The 24,657-nt window shown below is 41.5% G+C and overlaps 1 protein-coding gene across 7 annotated transcripts in view; it reads right to left on the minus strand.

Moving 5' to 3' along the window:
* Positions 1-8,291: 8,291 nt before the first annotated feature.
* Positions 8,292-24,657, minus strand: part of INO80D (INO80 complex subunit D) — a 45,286-nt gene continuing 28,920 nt past the window's right edge. For 3 of the 7 annotated variants that reach the window (XM_041403175.1, XM_041403177.1, XM_041403178.1), the window contains 4 exons: positions 24,462-24,595; positions 22,783-23,000; positions 22,239-22,396; positions 8,292-21,255 (listed from right to left, as the gene is read on the minus strand). In XM_041403175.1, the coding sequence (XP_041259109.1) occupies positions 20,087-21,255; positions 22,239-22,396; positions 22,783-23,000; positions 24,462-24,595 (1,679 nt within the window). In that variant the 3' untranslated portion in view covers positions 8,292-20,086. The remainder of the gene's footprint in view (positions 21,256-22,238; positions 22,397-22,782; positions 23,001-24,461; positions 24,596-24,657) is intronic. The other 4 variants (XR_005952538.1, XM_041403181.1, XM_041403180.1 and 1 more) reach the window with 4 other exon arrangements.

Below are 24,657 nucleotides of genomic sequence, written 5' to 3' on the forward strand. Positions count from 1 at the left end.
GTCTCACCTATATTTGGTCATAAGTGAAAGCTCTAACAGCAGGATAATCTGTGGGTTTTCCTGTGGATAGGTAAAGTGACTCTCAGATTAGAATGTGCTGAGCAATGCTCCTGGTAGTTTATCTTTGCTAATGCTTCCTTTAAGATCTTCCTCCAGACAATGCAAGTGATGACTCCTTTTATAAAACTTGGCCATAGAAGTTAACATTAGCACAGGACAGGTAGTACAAGCTCACCTGTGGAGATTGTCATGAGCCTGCAAAGCCACACATTACCTTTCAGAAATGGGCCTGTAAACCAGGTGTATTATAAAACCTCACAATCAGTGTTGTAAATTGTGTGCTGACACCCAGCTCCAGTGGCAGACATAAGAAAAGTCCCAAAAGGTCCTCCCTAGGAAGGACATGACAGATGATAGAGAAGTCTCAAGGAAAAAAGGTGTTTGCAGAGATGCAGGAGCTTCACTCTGTGAGTCTAGAGCTGTCAAAATCCAGGTTGTAAGGATAATTGAAGAAAAAACAATTTCTTAAAGAGTAATGAGCTAAAATGACGGAAAGGTATTTCCTCAGCTCTGGCAACGGGGTATACTGTTTCACATAGTGGAAGAGCCTAGTGAGACATTTTGACATACATACTCAGGCATTGAAGAGCTGCAGCCTCTTTAGGAAATTAAGTAATGAGAGTGAATAAGAATAAAGGAAAGTGCCTCTTTGGAGCAGATGAAAAGACTCCAGATGTGTACACGGCTGTGACTGCTTCATATTGTTTGGGACTTTCAGTCCTGAAAAAAAGAGAGACAATCCTGACAAAATATGTAAGTCTTCACCTGAATGCTATAAAGACAGAATCAAATTTAATGTTAAAGCTCAAATACAAAAAGGAAATGCAAGAGGAAATTAAAAGTGAAAAAGAATCTCCCCTTGAAAAAGTAATAAAGATATTCCACTTCTTCATGCTCTCCCTTATTTCACATCACTTGGGGAGCACTGATTCTGCTTACATGTGAGCTTCTGCACACACTATGCCACACACTGCAGGATGTAATTTCTTGGTTTGAAAAGAACGATTGGAACTGAGAGCCCTGTCGTGCTTGTCAGCATCCCAGCTCTACAGGTCACACACACACTGTCACTGTCGTTGCCAGCAGGTGCTCCCTGACAGCTTTGTTGTGGCCACTCTGGAATAAACTCAGCAAAGGACAGGAACTACCTTGGGTTGAGTATTAAAAACTTAGGCCACATTTATATGTATAAAAACTTCTTACAATGCTCCTTACAGAGTATAAGCAATTAAATGAAATCAGGAATACAAAACTAAAGATGATGGACCAAGCAAGTCTAGTCCCCCTCTGTGGCAGACTGCAGTCCATGGCTATCCACCTGGTTTCTCATTATTTGCTTCTTCCAGGGCCCAGCACCATGTGCAGCACTACCCACACACGTGCTGGGACCACGCTTCCAAGCCCCCTTCAAACAGCCCTGTCAGGCTGGCACAGGTCTGGTCTGGAGGACAGAGCTCCATTTGGGTGTAGTTCAGGGCATGGAAGAACTCAGCAGGAGAGTCCCTGCCAGCAAGGCTCGTTGAGCCTGAATCTCAAGCAAGAGAATCCTGCAGTCCTGCCTTAGCTGTACTGAGTCTGTGCTCACAGCACTCTGCACTCTTCCACCACTGCATGTGCTTTGTGGGCACAAGCAGGCTGCTCCCACCTGGAGAGCAACTCAGCAGGCACTGATCCCCTGGGCCCTGCCCTGCAGCTGGGGCAAACACACCTCTGCAGATAACACTGCTAACATCAGATTACATCCTTTGAGACACCAGGGCTCTGCTCCATCACACGCTCTTGGGGTGACTGCAGAGGAGAGTGCCACTGCCTGCATTCTGCACCTCCACCCTGAAGAACAGCATTTCTCTCCTGCACAGATCGTGACAGTAGGATTATTAGAAGGATGCCATGCACTCAGATAGGCCACTAGCAAGGAACAATCCCTAGGTAAATAATTAGCAAATTACCTGATTGAAAACAAATGGAGAAAACTTAATTCTTGATTGTTAACAGTCTGGCATCTTTCACATTAAAATTGCAGCCAATAAGCAATTTCACATTGTGGGCCTTGCACAGTAATATTTTCCTTTGCCAAGCCATTTTCCCAGAGTAAACAAAAACCTCTGAGAATGCTTATCTTCATATAAAACCTTGCAAGAAAAATAAACAGAATTATGTCCAAAATGAAAAATAAAATGGTCTACGTTGGTTTTACAGCATTGGGAAAGCCATAAAACTCAATATTCCAAGTAGAAGAGGTTGAAGCTGTTTGCTGTTATTCATGTGTCCCTTCTATTGAACACCATCTTCCACTGCAAATCAAGTCCCAAACAGCTGGTGGAAAAACAAGAGGCAGAAGGAAAACAAGGCTGAATTGTGAAGTATATGGATGATTTTTCTCATGGCATTAGAGATGACCAAAGTAGAAAGAGGAGTTTCTTTTACAGTTCTGATGTATTTTAAGAATTTTGCACCACAGGCTACATTTCAATTACAGGACCAGAGTGTAACAACAGATGGGACATGATGCTTAAAACCCACCAGACAGGAAGTCCCACACCAGTCCTTATAGGACAGGGCAAGTAATGTGGGCTGGGGGCCTCATAAGGCAGGAAGAGAATTAAAAATAACTGTCTGTCCCAGCTGCATGGACTGCAAACTGGAGCTTTGGACAAGAGAGATCTGCGAGCAAGAGTTGGATCCATTCGGATAAGTTGGGATCTAAGCAAAATCTGCAGTGTGTCCATCAGAGACAGACACTGAGCAGCACAAAGACAGAACAAAGACAAGGAGGCAGATGTGGAGCAGAGAGTACACAAGGTGATGGTGAAGCCAGCTGTGCTGCCAGGTGTCACAGGGATGCTGAGGTGCATGGGACAAAGGCAGCCTCTGAGATGGACTTCCAAAGTGTATGCAGACACCAGAATGGAAAGATAGCTGAAAGAGAGGCTTTTTGTGTCACTCACTGGTTCTGAACAGATTGAGTTACATTGAGTCACTGTCTCTTTTCTGCTTATATACTCCATCATATTCATTTTTAGATTATATTTAGAGTCACTAGAATATCTGTGCATTGTTTGTCTCATTCATACTCAGAGCAGCCTGATGAGGATTTTGGCATTGGTTAAGAGCATAAAATCCAGCAAGAAGCAGGAAGAGACAGATAGAAAACTTGCGGATAAATATCTGTTACTGGGTGAAATAAAGGAAAAGAGTGCCTGCAAGTGTTCAATTAAATGAGATTTAAGATGCCACCCAGCAGCCCTGTTCTCTGTCACCTGGCAAAGGCAGATGGCATCAGTGCTGCCTGTAGGCAAAGTGTGCCCAAAGCCAGGGACATACTCAAAGATACACAGCACGACCTCGGTGAAACACTTTGCTCCCCATAGCACAGGGCTGTGTGAAAGTAGCCAACATCGCAGCAAACCAGGATGAGCAGGACTGGTAGCCTCTAAAACATTTTTAATGGGAAACAGTGTCTGATAAAGACATCATCTTTTTGGCATGTCATCACAGAAAATTTGCTACAGGCAGCCAGCTTCCCAGGACAAGCAAAATATCACAGAAGCTTTACTGAATTTTACTAAGATTGTTTGTCAACATCTTCATCCCCATCACCTTTGAAAGGGCCAGCTGAGACCTTGCCTGATTCTAACTTCATAATTAGGGATGTTAGGAATAGCTCTGCCAAGCAAGGTCTCATACCTGGGCAGAGCTGGTAGAGATAAAAGAGATGAGTGAAGAGGATAAGGTTTGACAGGGAACAATTCTGAGTTCTAAGAATCTAATTTTGCTTACCAGAATCTCTTCAGCAACAATTTTAGTTGCAGTCTGAGGGGAAAGGAGATGGAGAGTACAAGACAGAAACATTGTATAGAATGAGCAAAACACTGGGGAAAAGAAAAAGGAGGAGAAAAAAACAACCTAAAAGCTATATTAAACAGTAGGACCCAAGGGAGAACAGAAAAAAAAATGAGATTATTAACAGAGGAAACTGGCTGGCTCCACTGAGCAAATGTTGGTAAACAGAAAAATTAAATTCTGCAGGATTAAACAAGGCATTAAACTGGTTGAAAAAAAAAAAAAAAAAAAGAAAAAGAAAAAACAAACCCAACAAAAACCCAATAATTACATGCTCTCAGAAATAAGTCAAGTGGTTTTACTGACTTAAACACTCAACTGGACTAAAAAAGCTCTTTTACTAAAGCAACCATAGCAAATGTATGCAAATTGCTGAGAGCACACATTATAGAAGAATGCACATTGAAGGAGGTATCCTCTGCTAGTACTTGTCTCTTGATTCAGGCAGAAAGTTTAAATGTCTGCAGCCACAGGCAACAGGAGCTTGCAGAGAAGAGCCCCATGTGTCTTGGATTTCCAAGATCCATATCCTTGTGGGCACTTAAAGAATCACCCCTTAAACTTCTCTAGCCATCCAGCTGGGTTCTTCCTAATGGGGTGATGGCAAACAACATTTTCCCCTAGCAAATGGAAAATAAAATCCAGCAAAGGTTATCTTTAAGTCCTGCCCAAAACTGGTTGAAAGAACTGTTAATGCCCCTGGAACTCAGGCAGCTCTCCTGTCCCTGAAAGGGATTGGCACCACCACGGAGAGATACAGGGAAGCTGTAACCATACACCACATGTCCCATGTGGAAATGGCAACAACAGTCACTTTGGGAAATTCTGCGAACAATTCCAGGGTCTGGTTCTGCACAAATTCCACTGGCACAAATGTGGGCCAGCTCTGCCAATGTGGCAGTATTATAACTGAGACTCACAGCTTGAAATCAAACCTTGGCAGAGTACTGGCCCAGATCTGACATAAATCAGCCTCCCTGTTCTTGCTGATGCTTTGGCACAAGGTGGCTCAGGAAGAGTTGTTGCTACCCCTTCAGCTGGGTTTGGACCCAATGCATTCCTTCCTGAGTGTTGCCACTCTCAGCACGTGCAAAGTCTTGGTGCAAGAAAGCTGCAGCTTGAGAAGAAAGGTTTCAAGACACTTAAAACCCTAGAAAAAAACAGGACTTTTTTCATCTGTGAAGATCTTTTTAGCATGAGCTGTATGCTGTTATGTTGTAGATGCTCTGACACAGGACTAGACAGACAGGAGGGTGCCCTATCAGATGCCAGCTGTGCTCCTGACACAAGCCTTTTCCCTCCCTGGGTCACAGCACAGGCTCATGGCACTGGTCTGCAGCTGGGAAGACCCTTCCATTCCCTGCCACCAGAGCACTTTCTTTTCTGCTGCAAAGGGCCATCACTACATCCTGCATAGCTGCAATGGGGAAGCTGCAAGTGTTTGAAGGCCATGACACCCTCCCAGGAAACATGGGCTTGCTGAACACACGGGAGCTGAGGAAAGCACTGCTGAATGTGCCAGCATTTAGGGCTGCATCAGCTGCCGAGCCAGCACCAGCTGCCTGGCAGGCACCACAGTAGGGCCCCACAAATCAGATTTTCAGGAGTGCCCTGGGGCTGGCTGATTACAGGGGGGGTTTTCCACCAGAGTTGCACTGTATGAAAGAAAACACTTTGAACAGGCAGGAAAATGAAACTGGTGCACAAGCTGAGCAGAAACAGAGCCAGACTGAGTTTACATTGCAGGACTCTCCTCCACACCATGGAGGAGATGTTTGCCATCACAAATGAGATGTGGGCAGTGAACAAGACCTGAGTCTCTTGGTCCTAACGACTTCTGTCAAGGGAGGTATGGGATGTAGACACAGAACTTCTGTGCCACTGTTCCCTCACAGAAATACAAGAATTCATCTGAATATCAAAGATACTTTGCCTTCAGGGATATTTCTAGCACAACACTTTTTTTCCCTAAATGCAGTGGTACCAAGACTATTCACTGGCACCTTCCACAATTTATAAATTAGCAATAAAACAGGGCAGCCATTCCTGGGCTGAACCTCATGCCAGGAAATATGATACTCACCTCTTAGCCCCTTAAAACAAGCGTCCTGTATCTCTAGTTCAGACCTGAAAGCTGCAGAGTACCAGCCCTGTGCTTGGGGTACAGGGTGTAGGGGACACTATGGAAGATGGCCCCCATTCTTTCCTGCAGATGGGACAGCTGCCTGTAACTGTGGTGGGGGAGAGGTTGTCTTCACCTCTACAGGAAGCCAGCTCCCAAATTTAATGAAGGTTTCTCCTTCCAATTGCTTCACCGAATACCAGAGCAACACTTACTCTCGTAACAAAATGTCACTTGCTTTTCAAGTACAAACTAAATGAGCTTTCCTGAGAAAATAATTGCCAGCTATTAAAAAGCTACTGTTGGAGCTTGAGAGGACTATTAAAATACAAAGAGAAATGTACCACATTCTTCCTGAATTGATACTTCAAACAAAACCTATTTTTGTTTTGAAATGTGGCACTAGAACAATGACCAGTTGCTTTTGTAAAGTTTCAGACTGAGAGCCATGCAATCATTTTCCAAGAGCAAAATTTCTGTGTTGTTCATGAAAATAGTGGGGGGAAAAAGCCACAGGTCAGTCAGTCTCTGCCTTAGTCAGCAGAGGAGTCTCAATCCATCTCTCATCAAGTCTCTCATCACGCTGGGGAATGTCCCACTCAGCACCACAGTGGACACATCTGCTTCTGCCAGGGAGTCATCCCCAGGGAAGAGTCCCCATTGTCCTCATTACAGGCTCAAATCGTACACCAAACAGCAACTTACTGTTGCTGTTTTCTTAAAAGCAGATTTTAAACAAGTATTTTCTCCGTAAGAGTCAATTCCTCCTCTTGCCATTCTGAGTGCTACTTGAGATGGAGCACTTTGAAGGATTAGCTTTGTATATCCACATGTACAGCCAGAATTGCATCAGTAACAGACCAGAACAGCCTCATTTCTCTTACTCCTAGAGTGTCCAGTTGCCTCAGGCCCATAACCTTGAGAATTCCCTAGAAAGGACAAGGTTGGGGCATATTTTCTCGAGCCATATTGCACTAAACTTACACTGCTGTACTCTCCTTTAGTTGGCTTTAAGCATCTGTTCTTTTCTGTCATCGCTTTGTCTTGATAAAGGTCTGGATGCAACACTTCCAGTGTCCTCCCATCTCCCAGGAACATGAGGTATTAGAGCAGTTTCATCTTTGCCATGAAACCTTGGCAGCACATGTTGGCATGAAAGACATTCACTGACACTACTTACCCCTTGGCCTGAATTACAACCAGCTACTGTGAAATGCTGCCCTAATTACAGTCTAGAATAGCTGGGCCACTGTTCATTAAAAGAGAAGTCAAATTAGTGAATCTCTCTCTCTCTCATCAATCTCTGTTGGTTGTTATTCTGATGACCAGGTCAGCATTGAGACTGCTAATGAAAAACAGAACCTGGGAGATGGCCTCACCAAGGACACAGCTGCTCCCCCACAAGTCACAACCTCAAACACACCGGACATGGAGACAAGCAAAGCAACACCACTGGCAGCACAAACCCTCACGTCAGAAAGCAGAGGCAAAAGACTTCACAAAATAAATGGTGAGAGGGAGATGCAGCAGCCATCTACTTACTGTGAAGTGTCAAAGGGGTAGTTCTGTCTAAAGAGAGGACATCCTTCAAGCTACTGTGGAAAAGCCAACCTTGGCACTGGAAGGGCAGTGCCAGCCAAGGCAGCCCTGCTGGCACCAGCTGCAGCAGGGTGGCACAAACTGCAGCTGCGTCCAAACAAGGTGGTGGCAATTCCCAGTGTAGGTCATATCCATGCCTTGGCCTGGCAAGCCTGCCTGAGAGCTGAGCAGAGCCCCACAGCAACATCATTTCTCATCCACATGCTAATCACCAAATAATGCCAAACTCCAACTTAACCAGTTTTGTTGATGAAGCAAGTATATATTTTTTAAGTCTCAGAAAACACAACAACATACATGAGAAAATTCTATTCTATACCCCTTAAATTATACTTCCTCAAACTGGAAAACAGGATGAAGAGGATCTGGTCTCCAGACCAGAGATCCAGAGCTAGAAAGCACTATAATTAGAACCAGGACTGAGACTGAAGACCCCAGGTTGTTAGCAAAACTAATTAGCTAATGTCATTAGAAAGCAACAGAGAATAAGCAAGAGCCGACTCAGACTCTACAGTAATCTAAGCAAAGGACAGTTTAATAACTGTACTTACGATGTTTTAAAAGAAAATCACTTTATGGAGTAGATTTCATCCTGGGCAATATCCATACATCTTGGACTTGGCAAAATGGCTTGGAGAAGAGGGTTTCATCATAGTAAACACAGCTACTTCACAGCAAGATTTATTAATACATCCAAAAGAAAGAAAGAAAATCATTTTGTCACACTATATACAGATAATACATACAGTGTTTTATACACATATTACATCAGTTTTTACACAAGAAAAATATACATAAAAATGTAAACTTTTGTATACAAAAACCCTTAAACAAATTAAACAAGGACCAGATAACAAAAGGAGACCAATCTATTATCATTTAATTGTTTTTTTTTTTTAAATGGTAATACAGTACATTCATTGAGAAGTATGAGGAACATGTGAGCCAACCTTTCCTATTTAAAGGGAAAGTACAAACACAAGCTTTCCTCCCCGCCCCTGGAATGCTGTCCGTGAGCCTCCAGCACTAGAGGTGGTGCGAGTTGCCATTGCTGCTGGGGACCCTGAAGGAAGGAACCCTTCTTCTGGGGCACCTCCATGCACCACTGTCCCCCAAAGTGACACATCCACAGAAGCAAGCTGGGCTGGGCTGTTTGTGCGTATTAGCCAGGCTTCCAGCTAATACCATGAGACGGGACGCGGCAGTGCCCGTTTGTATGTTCCCTTTAAGCAGTCATTAAGTGGATTAGCGTTGCTGGAGGAAGTTGCTTATTTTTCCCAATGTATGGTATGCTGAACACACGTGTCAGATATGAGAGGGAAGAAGGAAGGGGTGTAAGAGACTGCTAATCCTTGCTACCATGCAGTTACTTCAAAATCAGGTACATTTGCAAGCTACAATTCACTGGTTCAAAATACACTGCCTCACCTTTGCTTTCCCACTGCAACTTGTTTACATTTTAAACTCTAGTGACCGAACAACTGTATGAGGCTCTTTGTTACAAGGCTGTTTCTGATATCAAAGCATGATCAAGCTACCTTTAAAATGACACCAAACACAAACTTCTCGGAGACAGCCTTAAAAAGAGAGAGCATTCCCTCTAAGCACTTCAGATTGTCCATTTGCCACCTTCTTTCATTAAGTCTAGGATAAATATATTTACCCTGAACTGCAAAAAGGATATTGGTTAAGCTTCTGACATCTGTTTTGCTCCACTTGCAGATAAATATTTTTGGGAATTGGAGGGAAAAAATCCCAAAAAACAAACCCAAATTTTAAAACCTCAGGCATAAAAGTAAGAAGGGAATTATTTAACATGTTGGTGAAACAGTTGCAGAAACTTGAACTTGTTGGAAACAAACAGACGATAGATTCCAATGAAGGCTTCTCACATTAAATAAGTTAGACGGGTTACAGACATCTTCAATAAAAACATCCATCCTCCACAAAGTATGTTAAAATGAAACACAATAGTGATGCACTGGTATTTCTCCTAAAAAGGACAGAAGGACATGAAATCTCCTTAGTGATATCAGTACTAGTGAATGTAGGAGGTGAACAATGATTTACAAAAGTAATGAGGGGAAAAGAAAATCATGAATCATTTATTATAATTGGACAAAAGGGGGATGGGGAAGAATGTAATTACTGTATGCCTCAGAAACACCTGAAGGAAATAAATACTTAGAAACTTGTGTTTCCATTTCTTTCACCTAAATGAGGGTGGGAATAAGGGCATGTCTGCTTGCTTTTGTTTTTTTGTTTCCTTTCTTTTTTCTTTTCCTTTTTAAAATAACAACCCTTCTAGTAAAAATTCAAAAGACAAATACAAATGGCTTTAGATAATTAAAAGTCTCCTTTTCAAAATAAAACTTTGATAACACATTTCTCCATTTCTTCTATATAATGCAGCTTCAGTGAAAATAAGTAATAAGGGACAGCAATTTGCAAAAAAAAACTGTGGGAAAAAATTGCCAACCAAGTTTCGTAACATATACACATGTATATGCAGGACATCTACACTCTATATACATATTTAATATAGGTATGCATGAGTATATATCAGGAGATAACCAACAGGTACATTCTCCACACAGATAAACTGAAATAGCATAATAGGCGTGTGCGTATCGATCTGCATTATCCACACGCAGTACACACACGTACCCATACACACGCCCCAACATATGTATCATAGAAGTCATGTGTGACTGCATGAAAGCTCAGATGGAACAGTACACCAGTTACCTTTTTCTAACAGAAATGCAAGGAAGACAAAATTCCATGGCTGAATTGTGGCCAAGAAAAATTGTGTCATAGCCATATTGAAAATAATGGAATCCAGTATGGCTCGATGACAGAACTGGAGCAGCGTTCTCCTCTGAAACTGAAGCCTAAGCTACACAGCACTTCAGTGTGACTGAGCAGGTTGCTGACAGCTGCTTTCTGCTAAAAGGATATAGAAGCTCCATTTAGCCAGAAAACAGAAAATAAAACACTTAAGCCCATAATTTACTTTCATAAACAATATTACCCAATTCACAATTAGATGCAAAGTACTAGCATGTTAATGGTCAACTCTGCACTCCATTTTAAAATCTGTTTTATGGTAAAATGTAACAAACTGTGTTTCTTCTGATATGTTTGGTGACAAGCCCATTGCTCAGAACAGAGCACAGGGCCGCCTTCTGCTTACTGCCTGTGTTATGGGAAACACAAATCAAACTTCTTTTTTCTCCCTAGCGTTGAAAATTGGAAGGTAGTATTTGGTGGGTGCAGTTTTCTCATTTTGACCATTTAAATATAATGCTGGGTTAACCTTTTAATATGCTAGGAAGCTCTGCATCAGGTTCCATGAAAAGTTTGTATTCATCTCCAAACCAATCACAGTCCTACTGAATCACAATTGAAGCTGGGGAAGTTTGCAAAAGTTCAAGCAGATGTCAGGGCCCAATTCAGCTACTACTCCAGTCACCAAGAGAATTTCCCTCATGCATAAGCAGAGCTGGATTGGGCCATTAAAGCCGATTGCTGCTAGCAAGAGAAACTGCAGAGATGCAGGGACAAGGAGGAGCTGGAATGGAGGCAATGGAGCAGAGAAGCAGAAGAAGTTGGCATTTTGCAAGAGGCCTCAACAAGACTAAATATAAAACAAAAGCAGAGACAGAGCAAGAAAACTCCACTGTGAGGGCTGAGATAACACAAACCAATGGTGGCCAAGCTCAGATCAGTCTCTGAGTCATCCAGGCCCCTCAGAAGAATTTAAAACAACTTGTCTGGCACAAGTGCTTACCTGTTACACATATGTTATGTGGATAGTCCCTCTCTCTAGCTCACACACTCACTCATGTTACAGCTAATGCACAGGTGTGTGATACAAGGTATATTCCACCTATCAATCTTTATACATGTATATGTAGATTTAGATTGATTGCATTCATACATATTTATTGTACATCATGAGGGCAAGTCCACATTCAGCAAAATGCTACCATTATCTCATATACAGATATACCTCTCTGTACACAAAAATGGGTCTATTCTCCATAAAGGCATAAAGATTTATGCTCCTAATTCCCATTACCACCAAATAATCAGAAGAAAAGGCCTCTGACAACTTCCACCTCCCTACCCTTTTGCCTTTATGCATATGTGCCAGAAACAAATTGTGGGGAGAAGGAAAGGGAGAGGGATGCCTGAGGGAGCATCAACATCATGATATGGAGGGGAATAAAAAAAAAATTGCGAAAAATTTCAAATTTCTGTTCAATACTAGAAGCTCTGTTTTTCTAAAAAGGTTTTTAAAGTCACCAGGATCATCATAAAAGTCATACTGTATGAATAAATAACAATTATGTTATGTTCTCCAGCCTAAATAGAACAATAAGAAGAGTAAGCCAATCTGAAGAACATTTCTGACTTCTCACAATTTCAAGTGAGAGCTCCCATAAAGAAATCTTTCTTCTCCAATTATGAAAAAAAGGTATGAGGTCACAATCAAATTCAGAATTTCACAGCCTAAATGAAACTCCCTTGATTGAACGCATATTTTGTTCTGCAATCCCACAACAGCAATTTTGGGGCAAAACTGATACACACAAATATCCTCAGAAGAGGAAAAAAAATCCATTTTGAAGACAAGATCCTTTTATGGAATGGAGACCTGCACAAACAGTACCCCTTACAATCTAATTGGAAAACACAAGAATACTAATTGACAATATTTTCCAAGTCAGACCATAGGAGATTCAGGTATTAGTTTGCAAAGACACAACAATTCTCATGCCTCTCCATCCCACTGAATGCAAACCTTCCCATTCAGTTTGTCCTGAAAAACTCCTTTCTTCCACCACTTCTCCTTCCCATTTGTTTTATTTAAAGGCTGTCTTTGGGAGCTTGGTATTTTCATGGCATTTTAAACAGGGCTCAAAGCAACTCATTTGGAAAACAGTAAAATTGACATGATATCAGAGTTAGCCTTATAACAGAAGATTATATAGTAGAGAGTTTCAGTTATTTATATAACAGTGTGGACATAACAACCCCCTACTAAATAATCACATTTCTACAATACATTCCATCACCTCTTGACTACTTTTCTCTTTACAAAACTATGACCTACATACAATATACACATTCGTATCACACATACGTCCCCCCCAATGCATATTTTTTGTGTGTATATATAATACATACATGCACACAAGCAGTCTAATTCTATTTATAAGTCACAGTGGGAATTCCTTTGTGAGGAAAGGAGGGGAAAATTCCTGAATAAGACACTGTAGATTCCTAATGTTCCAACTTTTCAAATTCCAACTCACAGAGCTAACTGGAAATAAATACATAAAAAAAAAAGAAAAGGTCTTACAAACTTGGTTCACAACTCCCAGCTACAGTAGTTGGATTTTTAAATTTGATCTATTTACCCTGTAACTAAATTTCTAATCATAGGTACAAACCACGGATAAATTATTGCAGAATGTAACACTCAAAATTTAAAAAGAGTTATAGGAACAGTAATATAAGGGTTAAAAAGAGTTCTATACTTGTTGATACAGGATACCATTTTATTTTATTTATATATATATCTATATATAGATATAGATATCTGCAAGGTAGCAAAGAATAGCTGTACACCTTGACACGGCAAAGATCCAGTGTAAAAAGGTGCTTCACTAGTTTGTTTTTCCAAAAAAGCTTGTATATAATTTTATAGCTATTAAAAACACATATGCAACATAATTCATTACACTCAATACAGCTTTAGTATAAAACTTATAATTTATGAGGTGATGTTAATAGCATAAATTAATATACCATTTCTCTTAAAATCTACAATAAGTATTCTGAAAGCTCATTGGGGAAGGGTATCTTTAAATAAAAAGTTTAAAGCTGAGCGTGATGAAAAAGATTCTGTATGTTGAACTTGAGATGAGAGCCCCGAGAAGAGAAAGAGTCCGTGAGCCAGACACTGTTGACTATAAAACTGAACAAAGATTTCTCCTTCTTGCGCTCTCACTTAGGTGACGCTCTACTTAAATTATTTTTTACTTTTAAAACTATTAACTTTTTTCTTTTTTCTTTTTTTTCTTTTTTTTTTTTTTTTTTTAATTTTTTTCTTAACTGCCCTTATTTCCACAAGGAATCCCTGAGACATACCCAAAACTGTACAGTGAAGGTCATCACTGTTCAGAGAAACTGGTTCAACCCCTTCTGGTAGGATGTAGCTATTTTGCATGAGAATCAAAATGTCCATCACTTCAGAATGAATCTATTTGCACCAGAACCAACTACACTGTTTAAGACGCAGGTTAGAGAGTCATTTCAGGGTAAATCAGTTCACTCCAAGGTAGAAGCCAATGCCACCGCAGTTAGCTACATAGAGCAATCTGCACCAAAGTTAAAGTTTTCCAGAGGATATCTGGGAACGTTACCTATCCAGAGTTCATCTCCGTGGGCACCAGCTGACAACGAGAAAGCAGGTTAAACATTAGCATCACTGGACCAAGTTCAACATGCCTATGTGGTCGACACATGGGTAACTCTGGACATCTCACTGTGTGTGTGTTTGGGGGACTAGCAAGAGGAAGAGCAGGAAGAATGCACTTTTCTACAGCAAGTACAGTTTTGTGGTCAAAAGCCCAAGTTTCATCCTATTCACTTTCAGACCGAATTCTACGACCTAGAGTAGACTGAAAAGGTGCCAACACTTATTTCAAGGAGATGGATAAAGAAAGCCTTTTCCAACTCTTGCTGTCAACTTACAGCCATGCTTACTTTGTCCTTTCATGCTTCCACTACATTACTTAATTCCAGAATAGCTACAGAAGGAGCAGAGTAAAACAGGGGAAAGCAAAGAACTCAACAACTGTAAGAAGTATCAGACAGCAAAGGGAAAATAGTCACTACTGTTTGGGTTTTTTAAAAAGAGGCCAAAGACACAAGTGAGAAAATTGTTTTTAAGATGCATCTTTTCTAACTCCTTCTCCTTCCCCAAACTTTTTTTTCCAAAAACAGTGCTTTTGTCTAGTTTTAAAGACAAGACTGAAATTTTAACTGATCAGAACTAAGGTCTCTTATGACCAGACCTCTCCTGAAGTCCAAGCTGAAGTTTAGTGAACACAAATATAGATTTTTGTCACCAACCTTCCTTACTTTTATTGGGCTTGAGCATATTAATAAAGAGTAATTAAAATTTTAATTTGTGACTTTCTACTGATACACCTCTCAAATGAAGAGGAACTTCTCAGCAGGTAAAGTCTTGCTAAAAAATGCCTCTATATTCACTGCTAGCATGTGCACTCCTGTGATCAATGTTGTACCCTCAGCATCTAGTTCATGACATATTAGCATGCTGTGAAACATCTCCCTACTCACTGATCTGAAAAATACTTTGATCTATTGCACTGTCATTCTAGCATCCAAATATATGAATTGCAAAAATCTCTCCTCCTTTTCATTTTACAGTCAGATTCGCTCAGAACCACAGAAAACTTACCAGCTGGAACAACTTACATTGGAGAAGTGTCTGAGAATGGGAAAATAGAAGCAAGAATGATGAAGAATGTGGAGTGGAAGGAAATAAAGAAGGTATGAGAAGTAGCCCACAAATCCCCATCATTAAATGTTACCCAGAAGATCAGAAAGACCTTGTGATCAGAAGGTGAGAAAGACCTAAAGATCTGGCCAGCACACTAATCCCAAACTATTCCTTCAGTTACTATTTCTGCCATCACTGGGCCTCGCAAGGGGTCTGCACAGGAGACTCCTCCACATGTAAAAATACAACAGGAAAAATACCCCAGTCCCACCAGGGAAGCTGCCTGGACAGCCACACAAATGTCTCACTGCCGAAGGTCACTGCAGGTAACTTCTCTATTGTTTGTTGGCTGAAAGCACCTCCTGCCACTGTCCTGCAACTCTTGAAAGGTTAACTGCAGGTAGTTGTTCTTCTAAAAATGTTTCCCTCTTCTCTGCCCAAAGGCTCATACTGCTGGAGAATTCATGAGCAGCTTTAGCTCGCTGCAGCACAAAGACAGGGAGAAATACCTGTGGAGGCCTGACAAGGCCTACAGGGATATGCAGCAGTAAGGAGGCTGCAGGAGCTCAGGGAGCAGCTGGAGCTCAGAACCACCAGGGCCAGCTTCTCAGGGAAGAAAACTGCCCACTCTTTATTGTACACCTTTGCAGGATTCTCTTGGCAAGCAGATTCAAACACAGAATGCATTTATATGTGGTTACAGCAAGACGAAGCTTCAAACTGAATTTGGCTACTGGTTTGCAGGTTCAGTCCTAGATCTTTTTCCTTGGCCATGCCCCTAAAGCCAGTGACAGCTCACAACAGAATATCCTAATTTTTCAATACTCATCTTCCTTTTATATATAAAAAAATAAAAAAAAATTAAAAAAATAAAAGGCCACTTCCCTTGGCTTCTCTTTGCTATTAGGTACAATTCCTCTTTGACAATTTCTTTTCTCTGATTTTTGCCTAGCAGGCAATAAGCTTCTCAGGGCTTTCAGTGCTTTCCAAACAAGAACTGCAAGTCTCCATTTTCAGTTGGAAATCTAGCTGCTGCCATTTTCCCCACAGTGCCTGAGGCAGACCTGCAACTGTGCTACCTCTCAGTATTATCAGTTTAATGCCTTTATGCTCAGCCATACATAGAAGCATGCTACTAATGAGAAGGGATCTAAGCAAGAACCCAGAGGAACTGGAAGGCAGGAGACAAAGTTCTTGTATTATAATTTTGAAGCCAAAGAACAAATCAACTTTGAGGTATCTAAGTGCATATGGTTCCCCTCAAAGCTGGTGTAAGGTCTTCCTAGGTGAAAGGAAATGTCAAAGCATGTCTTAGAGAATGCCTTATGCACCAGGAGGGCATGAAGCTGTTCCTGATAAGCCTCCATACATTGTCAAAATTCATCTTGTGTTAAGAACTTTTGTACAGAGACTGAGGTGCCATTATTGCCAAAATTATGTAAATGATATTCTATGTCTAATTTTTTTCATTTTTTAAAACTCCAATCTTATGTGAAGGAATTAACTTCTAGGTTCAACTAGTCTTATTCCACTTGTCGACACATAAAGGGCACGACAGGTATTGAGCATCTGAAATTGCTACACTGGCTCTTTGGTGAAGGGGTGACAAGAATGCTAATTGCTCTAAGAGCTCATACTCAAAAATATTTGTGAGGGACCATGGAATCTACTCGGGAACCACATAAATAACAGCCTCGAGGACAACCTTAACCAGAGCAGCAGGATTTCCAGACGAAGAGGTGTGAAATATCTCTGACTACACATACCTCTCAATTAGATCTCTCGCATCCAACAGTAAGACAATGATGCACTGAAGTCAACATGTTGTGTGGGTGTAAAAACCCAGCTGGAATGATCCACCTTGTAAAGCTAAGATCCAGACCCGTAACTGCTTGGCAGCCATGTAACCGTGAAATCGGTGGTAGTGAAAAAATGAGAGGTGAACCAGGAAAAGGCAAGAGTGGTGGCTCGTTTCAGAACACTGTGGCAGACAGGACAGGGAGATTCCTATTTCAATTGTATACAAACTGAAGTTTATTTTTGAAAGTGCAGCTTTATTGCAAACTTAGTTTGCTCATTGAAAAATGTAACGCAGTCAGTTTTCAGGGAAGAGTCGTCAAGCAATATACAAAAATTGAAATCTAAGTGGGGGAAGAGACTGGATGTCCCAAGCTACTTTAAAGAAACGCAGGTACGTAAAGGCCATTGATTTCAAATGGTAATCATGACCTCCATAGCTCTGACAAGCTTCTGAAATTGCCTGTCTAAATCAATGCACAGATTAGGAGCTGGGTTCTGTTCTGAGTTAGACCAGTACAAACTCACCGTGACCTTCGACTGGAAAGCTCCTCTGTAATTTATACCAACGCAACCAAGCACAACTCGGCTCTCAGTTCCTATTATCCTTTCTTCCCCCCAGCATTTGCTAAGAAAGAGAAATATGGTGTGGGGCAAATATACTCTGCACTAGCTGCAGCTTCATTAGAAGTCTGATGGCCACAAGAACCATTTCAAGACCAAAGTCCTGAAACCAATACATAGAAATTAACACCCTCTAAAATTACATTAATACACAAGTAGATGAAGGAATTAACCATTTGGTATACTAGTTCTCCATTTTTTTCAGTCAAACATCCCAGCACATTGAAGAAGGTATATGAACACAACAAAAATCATCTGCAAATCAAACAGTTGTCTCCTCAACAAAGTATGGGTAACATAATATAAAAATAAATAAAAGCCTTGTCAGATTTGCCTCATTCACAATATCACTGGGCATTCCTCAATCAGCAGGACAAGCACAAGCAGGATTTCATAGGCTTCAATTAAACTTTTTATGTGATTTAAAAACATTTAAGTGTTACAAACATATTTAAATCACCACTTAAAATATTCGGCTTATATTATTAAGATCTATTTTACCAAGTATGAAATAATGACTTCATAACAACAGAAGCATGAAAATAACTTTGTTTCTTCCACCCACATACACCTGCAATTTCAGAAAAAGACATATGCATCATCCATACTCTTTTATATTTAAAGAGGACAGATCATTCAAGAAAAGAGGGATAATACAATTGCTACAATAGTAAGAAGACACAAGACCTATCCCATTTAAACTCTGTTCCTTAGGAAGATGGAAGGAGAGGTTTGGGTCAGATATTTTGGTGTGTGCCTGACTGTTGACAAAATTAATTTCTATAGCAACTAAATGTCATTCAGTGATCCTTTGCTCAGAAAGTTTATTAGGCCTTCCTATTACATGTGCTTGGTTCTTTTAATTTCCAGAAATAGACTAGAATTCACATCTACAGTACAAGACTGAAATGTAGAATTTTCTATTTTGTCTCATCTGCATCTCTGAAATAAACAAGAAGAGTAGAGACTTGTATTAAACAGGAGTTACTTTTACAAAGTCAGGGTACAGCAGCAAGTTTGAGCCCTAGAGAGTCATAAGCAAATTCCTTCTTGATAAGGAGATGCAAGTAAACACCTCAGAATTTCTGCTGCTATTGCCTCCTGGTTTAAAGAACAAAATTAAAAAATAATAATTATTTTAAGGAATCTAAAAGCTAGCTGACTCCTTTCTTTAGGATTTGCAATTACTACCAAAGAGTGAATAGTGTCATTAGCAGGTGATCAGCACAAACAAAACCATCCTGCAGGCAGAAGGAATTGTTACCTATGTTGCATTAGTGATTTCTCTTTTGGTTAGCCATGACTGCTGATAGGTACCTGCTAGTTCCTTACCTACATTCAGCTTCCCAAACAGAGCATCACCCTACAAGTGTTGGAAAAACTATATGGCTCTCAGGGGATTAAAAACTGTCCAAGAAAGTCTCACTAGTCAGACATATTGTGAGAAATGCATCCATTTGAAACTTACAATGGGTCTGACCTAGACTTGTGTGGATGGGCAGAAAACCAACCTAATTCTTCCTGTTTCAGCTGGGAAATTCCTGTCAGCCTGTCAGATGAAAAGTTCTGGACAAACACACACTTGAAAAGGCAAATCATCAATGCTACAAGGCCACAGTAATTCAGCAAGGAAGGAAATTTCTCACAGGAATCTTCTCTAGTCCATGATCTATATTTCAATCCTTCTGTTTCTTTTTGTTTTCCTGGGCTAACTTCATAACAGCTTTCAAATTTATGGGCAACCAGTCAACTGATCTCTTTGCTACTCAATGAATTACAAATAGTGATATAAAAAAACCCAAAAATCAGCATGCATTAAGAACAGTGACCAGTTCTGGAAGGGGACAACTACTTCTTCACCAAAAGAAGAAAAGGAATCGCTGCTCCCTGCACCCCAAACACACACACACAGAGAGAGGAGGTCAAGAGACTATTCCAAGAAACTGCCAAACTCATCCTTGAATTGTGATCTTGATTTAGGACTTCAGTGCACCACTCTCAAATCAATGTGTGCAGCCAAGTTTTCCATGCCAAATGCTACCTTTGGAAAAAGAGTAAATTTAAAAAAAAAAAACAAAAAAAATCAAGAGACTTCTGCCCACTGGAAAACCTTCTACCAGATGCTAATGGGATGGCAAGCACTGATCCGAACCCTAGGGAACAGTAACATGCATCAGTGATCTGAGGTATCTTCCCATTTCTAGGTCTTACTGCTAAGATCATTTACATCCAGTAACTGTGCTGTATCCTTAAGGAATTATTGGGGAACAGTGAACCTGCCTGCAATAAATGAGCACCGGTGCCTAACGAGCACATGTGAATGCTACAGCGAGGTTCACAGAGGGCTAACCCTGGTCAGTACTGAAGCAGGGGTTTTCTTCTCAACCCCCTCTTAAAAAAAAGGGAAGAGAAGACAGACGAAATAAAGAGAAAGAAAAAAAGGAAAGATAGAAAACACAGGTCCCCCATCTACCTGCAGGGAGCCAGGCAGACAAAGCTCAGTTGGAGGTGGTGAAGGGCGCGGATGCGTTATTGGTACTGGTAGCGGTGGCACCGGTCACTGCGAAGCCCGTGGGAGGAGCTATGGAGCTGTGGCTGGGCTGCAGGTCCTTGGGAATGCCACTGTGGGAGCTCAGCTGGTGGCCAAAGGCTGCGCTGAACTGAGGGAGCTGTTGTTTGGGGGAGGTGGAGCCCATGAGCTCAGCGGAGGCAGGACCCATGCCACTGAAACTGGTCTGCGGTAACCCCGGAAGCACACTGGAGCTGTTGGGGGTCACAGTGGCGAAGGCAGGCTGTGTGGTCTCTGAGTGCGAGGTGGTAGGTGGTGTGGACAGGGAGGTGGACAGGAGGTGTCCATCTGCACCGAGAAGGTTGCTAAACGGAGAGGGGTCCCCAAGATTGACAGGAAGATTTCCCCAGTGAGTTCTGGGGTTGACCACCCCGCTAAGTGGCACATCCAGCTGCGTTGGGAGCAAGTGCTGTGCCATCATGGGCATCTCTGCTGAGAAGGTAGCTGCCAGGTTATCACCAGAGAAGGATGTGGTGTGAGGGGATGTGATATGGTCACTGTAGGGAGACGGCACATGCTCACTATCATAATGGCTTCCATGGGGTGAGGAGTGTGAATGGTCACTGCTGTATTGCTGTCGTGAGGTGATCAGGTCATCTGCCTTGCTCAGCAGCTGGGCAGGGTGGGGCCTCTGGGAGGCATGGCTGCCATCATGAAGTCCATGAAACTGTCCCGGGAAGGCTCTCTCCCCAAGGCCACTCTGGCTTATCAGAGTGGCAGAAGTAAGGCCAACGTTGGCTGGGGCTGAGAACTGCCCCTGGATCTGCCCTGCCAGGGGCGTAGGTGGGTTGGACAAGGTAGCAGAACGGAGCAAGTTCTCATCCAGCTCCAGACCGGAGAAATTATCGTGTACTATACGCCCATTCAACAGCTCCCCCAGATCCGTGTTAACCTCTCGACTCAAGGACTGCATTCCTGGAGCTCCAGCACCTGTAGAGAACACCCCTATCGCTCTATCTGACAGCTCCTGAACTGGCACACCATCTGTCTGTGTAAGTACTCCAATGGTACTCAGGCACTCAAGAGAAGTTACAGCCTGTAGGGCCCGTTCCAGTTCTTCAGCCTCTTCTGTGGTTGGAAGAAGATCTCCATTTTTACCTGCAGAAACAGGGACACCACCAGTTAGTGCACTGCTCTCAGGTGAGCCTGACCCTGGCACTCAAAGGATGAAGATGCACAGACAGATCAGTACAGAGTTGCATTGTATGATAACCTTCCAGCACGGCTTGCAGTACACAGAAAGTATCATTCATCATTGTTCACTAGCCAAGCAAGGTAAGAAACGCCTTCCTTCCAATACCACACCTTCCTCTTCAGTGGAAATCCCCCTCTTCCCCTTCTCTTCCACATACTATAGTAGGAGATGCCTCTTAAACTTCCTAGACTTAAAAGTAAAAATGCTTAAGTAAGATCTTCTTCAATGCTGCAATAACACATGGTCCACAATCTCTCTTTCTACTTACTACATTACAGCCTGGGCCTAAAATTTACACAGACAGTATAATTCAAGTTAATTTCAATTCAAACACAGTCTGATGTCATGTTATATCAGAAAATGACTGAAGAAATCACATACCCAACTCCAGGCTGTTCTAATTTCTTTGCTATAAATTATTGGTACTGAGCTTTAGAATGCAGAAATTCAAGCACATTTCTGATCAAAAGCTAGTTTCAAAAATGTACTTAAAGATTTTATTCTCACTCTCTTGTCTTTTTATCAAAGGCGAACATTGACTGTGATTTCAGCCCCACTCGATGGCAGAAAGATGCCATTACGGAGAACACTCTTGATTAAACTGTAACACTGACAGGCAGTAAAAATGTAAAATGAATTATTAAAATACTAAACCAATTATGATTTTCAGAGCAGTAATTACATGAGCAAGCAGAGAACTATGCACACAGCCTTCTTAAAGTCTGCTTTACTGCAGAGCTCACAAACAATAGAGCAAATGCACACTTCCTTCTCTAGAATTTATTACCTCTGTAAGAAAGCAAGCAACTCCTCAAAATGCAGTTTAGAAACACTCACTTCTTCAGTTCACTGACTGTGTTCATGCTAGCATAAAATAAATTGGTACCTTCAAAGAAATCAAAATCTTGCAAGTCATCGGGCAGCCGCGGCAGGACATCAGAGAAGTCCTCCTGATTCAATTCCAAGTCATGTGGAATGTCTGTGATTTCATTGGCGATATCATCAGGCAGCTCATCGGCACTGAGCTCGGGTGTGGAGGGGCTCCTGAACAGAAAGGAACATTAGTCCCTGGAGTTCAACTCTGCTTGCTCCAAAGGACAACTATCAGTGCATATCCATCTACAACGGATGCTTCCCCACACATTTTTTTGTATATTATCTAGAAAAAAATGCTTTTAGGTAGTTTCTTTAGGAACCTTACACTTAGGCTACTCATTAGCTATGTAAGAGGCAACATCAGGAGCAAGATATTCTACCCATCAAACCCAATCATTGCTCAAATCCAAAACTTTTAATAACCCACTCTAAAGGTTTTTTCCCGTGGAGATGCAATTTTTAGCCGTGCTCCAGATGCTGCTTGGCAGCTTTGTACAGAGCTCATTGGCAATGCTCAGGCCAGCAGTGGGAAGCTGGGCAGGAAGAGCACTGACCGTATGTGGGGTATCTCTACTGGCAGTGAGACACTGGCAGGCATGGTGAGGTTCCCTTGGGGCACTGCAGGAGGAATGGGTTTCTGGGGCCGGCGTGGGCCTCGCCTTCTCTTCTTCTTGTGTTTTTTGGTAAGTGCAGGTGGCTTCGTTTTCTTCCTGGGTTTCCTCTGCTGCTGGTGCTGAACTTTACGGGAGCTGTCCCCTCTCAAGAAATTATCCTTTGGGAGCAAAACAATACCAGAGGGAGCATATTAAGAACAAGTATTACTTTCTTAGCTTTTTTCACCGTGGTCATTGCACAGACATGTGGAATGTAATGCAAGAGGGACTGTTAGCTTACACCTAGACACAGTTTCAAAAACTGAGCTGTTTCCTTCCTCATTGACCCCAATGGCAAAAATAACATGGACCAAATTATGAGAGATTGTAAACTGGAGGTTGTGCAGTGTCACTTTAAAAATTATCATAGCAAACCCTAACTAAAAAGTGAAAAAAGTAACCTTTAGCAGCATTCCTGTAAGTATGAAAGACAAAACGCTGTTGTGAGGTGGTGTTAATGTGGATAATATGCAGCTGAAGCCACAGTCCTCAAGTGCCTGCTGACACAACAGAGGGACAGCACCGAGGAGACAAAATTAATGCCGGACTAGGATAAGGATGTGGGTAAATAATTATGGCCTCATTGCTTTTGAACAGCAATCACTGACACATTAAAAAATAAATCAAATCATCATCAGTCTTCACTTGCCATCATACTGGGAATGGCAGAGGATTATATTTGTTACAGAGATAAACCTTGAGGGACATACTGAAGATTGCCTAGAAGAGGGGGAAACCCCATACAGATCTGTGTAGCACAAACCCTCACATTTTAATACAAAAAACTCTATAATTCACAATTATTGGAAAGGCTGGGCAAAAACAGAACAAAAAACTTTTAATAACCCAACAAAACAAAAAAAAAAAGCCGTTTTACACCTAATTGAAGGTAGGACAAGAAGCCTTGAAGGAGGGGCAGGACATAAGTGGGTGTGTGAATTATCCTAAAGGTTTTGCTCTGGAAGACTGGTGTCATAAAAAAGAGAGCAGAGGACATCAACTTCATTTCTCCATTCTCTCAGCTTGAGGTAGGCCACTGCTTTGTCTCTGGGATCCATGGATCCCTGAAGGAAGTCAGAGATAAATTCTAATAGTTACTAAAAGGTAAATCAAGTAGCAAATCCATTATTTCCATCCTTGTAATTGCTATCTACAGTGACTTTAGAAAGTACTTTGGGCCCCGTGTACTGAGACTGTTTAAGATGCAGTGTTCTTAATACCATGCTCATATTACATTCAGACACAAGGACCAGGAGTGACACCAAATAAAATGATCACAGGACCTCTCACAAGGATCTTCTATTTCTCAATTTAAGACAGCAATCAATTTTCTTCCAGTGAAGAATATTCCCATGTATACTTTATTATATCCCCAAAACTACATAAAAGATTTTCACTACATACTTTATACTAATTGGGAATGTTTGTCAAGCTTTACCCTTTTACAAAAAATAATAGCAAACAAGTTCTTAAGTTCATAAACTTGCTAGTTGTCAAGGAAGGCTTCAGAGGCATACTGGGGGTTAAAACTCCTGATCATCCCAATACACAAATAAATACAATGATGGCTTTGTACTTACCATTTTTTTGGCATGTTCTTCGCACAGAGGTGTCTGATGTGTAATGTCAAAAACTGGCACAGAGCACTGTTGACCATCTGCAAACTTGGCTGTGCAACTCGAGAAGAGCTGCTGAGAACGGTTCAATAAGATATCTGTGCATTTCTGCATCAGGAATAACACAAGACAGTGGTGGAGGAACGCCCTTTGATTTATC

The sequence above is a fragment of the Onychostruthus taczanowskii genome, unplaced genomic scaffold (genome assembly GCF_017590055.1).
Source record: "Onychostruthus taczanowskii isolate IOZ18803 unplaced genomic scaffold, ASM1759005v1 scaffold20, whole genome shotgun sequence".
NCBI lineage: Eukaryota > Metazoa > Chordata > Aves > Passeriformes > Passeridae > Onychostruthus > Onychostruthus taczanowskii.